Source organism: Pongo abelii, chromosome 14 (genome assembly GCF_028885655.2).
Source record: "Pongo abelii isolate AG06213 chromosome 14, NHGRI_mPonAbe1-v2.0_pri, whole genome shotgun sequence".
Lineage (NCBI taxonomy): Eukaryota > Metazoa > Chordata > Mammalia > Primates > Hominidae > Pongo > Pongo abelii.
In genome coordinates this window covers 61,157,578-61,160,785 of record NC_071999.2, presented here as the reverse complement: position 1 = coordinate 61,160,785, position 3,208 = coordinate 61,157,578, and the positions used below count along the sequence as shown (strand labels likewise).

Here is a 3,208-nt window from a genome sequence, read left to right as displayed (position 1 = left end):
AAGTAATTATAGTTGCATAAACAACTAAATTGTCCCTTAGACTTCTTGATGATTTTTGTTTCCCCCTCTATGTCGTCTCTTTCTGAAGTATTTAGAAAAGACTCTGGTTAATTAATTTATACAAATGGAAAACAAAGTGTGATTCATCCCTAAAGTTTTTCCATTATAATTGAGGTGAAGTTCTAAGCTTAGGACTCAATGAAAAGAATAGCAAAATGTATTTAATATTATGAGCAACTTTTGAAATCTCAGGCCGGTGGCACCTCTATGATCACTGGAGTCTCGCGGGTCCCTCCGGCTGCACAGGGACAAGCAAAGGCTACATCCAGATGCCGGGAATGCACTGACGCCCGTTCCTGGAAGCTGGGCTCCCACTCAGCCCCTGGGAGCAGCAGCCGCCAACCCCTCGGAACCTCCATCTCCACCCTGCTGAGCCACCCGGGTTGGGCCAGGATCCCGGCAGGCTGATCCCGTCCTCCACTGAGACCTGAAAAATGGCTTCGGGGCAAGGCCCAGGTCCTCCCAGGCAGGAGTGCGGAGAGCCTGCCCTGCCCTCTGCTTCTGAGGAGCAGGTAGCCCGGGACACAGAGGAGGTTTTCCGCAGCAACGTTTTTTACCGCCATCAGCAGGAACAGGAGGCTGAAGGGGCGGCTGCCCCTGCCGACCCAGAGATGGTCACCTTACCTCTGCAACCTAGCAGGACCTTGTATCCTTTTTAGCCCATGCCTGCCCCTTGTCCCGGAGCCCAACACTCATGTCTTAGAACACTGTCGGAGACCTCCAAGAAGGGGTGCACAGGGCCATGGACAGCTCAGGCAGAACCCCTCTGCCATGAGCCAGGGCCTGGCCCCGACTGCCTGGTTACCGGCTCACCTGCGTGCCTCCTGCTCCTACAGCACCATGGGGCAGGTGGGACGGCAGCTCGCCATCATCAGGGACGACATCAACCGACGCTATGACTCAGAGTTCCAGACCATGTTACAGCACCTGCAGCCCACGGCAGAGAATGCCTGTGAGTACTTCACCAAGATTGCCTCCAGCCTGTTTGAGAGTGGCATCAATTGGGGCCGTGTGGTGGCTCTTCTGGGCTTCGGCTACCGTCTGGCCCTACACGTCTACCAGCGCGGCCTGACTGGCTTCCTGGGCCAGGTGACGCGCTTCGTGGTCGACTTCATGCTGCATCACTGCATTGCCCTGTGGATTGCACAGAGGGGTGGCTGGGTGACAGCCCTGAACTTGGGCAATGGTCCCATCCCGAACGTGCTGGTGGTTCCGGGTGTGGTTCTGTTGGGCCAGTTTGTGGTACGAAGATTCTTCAAATCATGACTCCCAAGGGTGCCCTTTGGGGTCCCAGTTCAGACCCCTGCCTGGACTTAAGCGAAGTCTTTGCCTTCTCTGCTCCCTTGCAGGGGTCCCCCCTCAAGAGTACAGAAGCTTTAGCAAGTGTGCACTCCAGCTTCGGAGGGCCCCTGCGTGGGGGCCAGTCAGGCTGCAGAGGCACCTCAACATTGCATGGTGCTAGTGGGCCCTCTCTCTGGGCCCAGGGGCTGTGGCCGTCTCCTCCCTCGGCTCTCTGGGACCTCCTTAGCCCTGTCTGCTAGGCGCTGGGGAGACTGATGACTTGGGGAGGCAAGAGACTGGGAGCCACTTCTCCCCAGAAAGTGTTTAACGGTTTTAGCTTTTTATAATACCCTTGTGAGAGCCCATTCCCACCATTCTACCTGAGGCCAGGACGTCTGGGGTGTGGGGGTTGATGGGTCTATGTTCCCCAGGATTTAGCTATTCTGGAAGATCAGCACCCTAAGAGATGGGACTAGGACCTGAGCCTGGTCCTGGCCCTCCCTAAGCATCATGTGTCCCAGGAGCAGGACCTACTAGGAGAGGGGGGCCAAGGTCCTGCTCAACTCTCCCCCTGCTCCCATTCCTCCCTCCGGCCATACTGCCTTTGCAGCTGGACTCTCAGGGATTCTGGGCTTGGGGTGTGGGGTGGGGTGGAGTCTCAGACAAGAGCTGTCTGAACTCATGTGTCAGAAGCCTCCAAGCCTGCCTCCCAAGGTCCTCTCAGTTCTCTCCCTTCCTCTCTCCTTATAGACACCTACTCCCAACCCATTCACTACAGGTGAAGGCTCTCACCCCCATCCCTGGGGGCCTTGGGTGAGTGGCCTGCTAAGGCCCCTCCTTGCCCAGACTACAGGGCTTAGGACTTGGTTTGTTATGTCAGGGAAAAGGAGTAGGGAGTTCATCTGGAGGGTTCTAAGTGGGAGAAGGACTATCAACACCACTAGGAATCCCAGAGGTGGGATCCTCCCTCATGGCTCTGGCACAGTGTAATCCAGGGGTGTAGATGGGGGAACTGTGAATACTTGAACTCTGTCCCCCCACCCTCCATGCTCTTCGCCTGTCTAGGTCTCCTCAGGGTGGGAGTGAGAGTGCCTTCTCTATTGGGCACAGCCTAGGGTCTTGGGGGTGAGGGGGGAGAAGTTCTTGATTCAGCCAAATGCAGGGAGGGGAGGCAGATGGAGCCCATAGGCCACCCCCTATCCTCTTGAGTGTTTGGAAATAAACTGTGCAATCCCCTCAAAAAAAAGAATAAATAAATAAATCTCAGAAAGTATCTCAAAGCTGCTGGGTACACCAAGACCAGAGGAAGACGTTCCCAAAGATGAGACAAAGGGCCACCAATAGATAAAATCTGCAGAATATGTGGTTGGTTCAAAATCTAAGACAAGAATGCAGGAAACAGGAAAGAAGGGATTAATTTATTTTACATGTCCAGGGGTGAAATTTTATTGAAAAAAATATTTTGAAAACAGGAGAATAGATAGCGTAAAATAGTCCCAATAATTTCAACCCATTCTTCATTCACACAGTCATTTATTGACCATATTCTAAATAGAACATCTGCTATGATTTGGGCATTCTGCCATTCCTAGATACACAAATATGAATACATTATAACCAGCCCCTGCCCTTGTTGTGGTGATGGCATACCTTACTGTGGAAGACAAATAATAATTCTGCCTCTAGTCTGCATAACTTATATTTGAATCTCTTTATAACACTTGTTTTCACAGAATGTTCATTAAATCTAATATCTACTGTTACTATTTTAGCAACTCACCATAATTCTCCTATGAAAAGAAAGTCTAAACACCTAATCTCATTTTAAAGGTATTTTCTAACTGTTCTCATTTGTAAGGAATGTATT

At 51.7% G+C, this 3,208-nt stretch overlaps 1 protein-coding gene across 1 annotated transcript; it reads left to right on the top strand.

Moving 5' to 3' along the window:
• Nucleotides 1-258: 258 nt before the first annotated feature.
• LOC100460189 (bcl-2 homologous antagonist/killer) lies at nt 259-2,613 on the top strand. The gene is made up of 2 exons (XM_054546836.2): nt 259-703; nt 900-2,613. Exons 1-2 carry the CDS (start codon nt 495-497, stop codon nt 1,324-1,326), a joined length of 636 nt encoding a protein of 211 aa, XP_054402811.1. The 5' UTR covers nt 259-494; the 3' UTR covers nt 1,327-2,613.
• Nucleotides 2,614-3,208: the final 595 nt, after the last annotated feature.

Bases quoted from the DNA above. Each gene is read 5' to 3' on its own strand.
- LOC100460189 (XM_054546836.2), top strand. From the start codon at position 495: ATGGCTTCGGGGCAAGGCCCAGGTCCTCCCAGGCAGGAGTGCGGAGAG. The intron at 704-899 runs CTTGTATCCTTT...CTCCTACAGCAC, and splicing joins CCTCTGCAACCTAGCAGGAC to CATGGGGCAGGTGGGACGGC.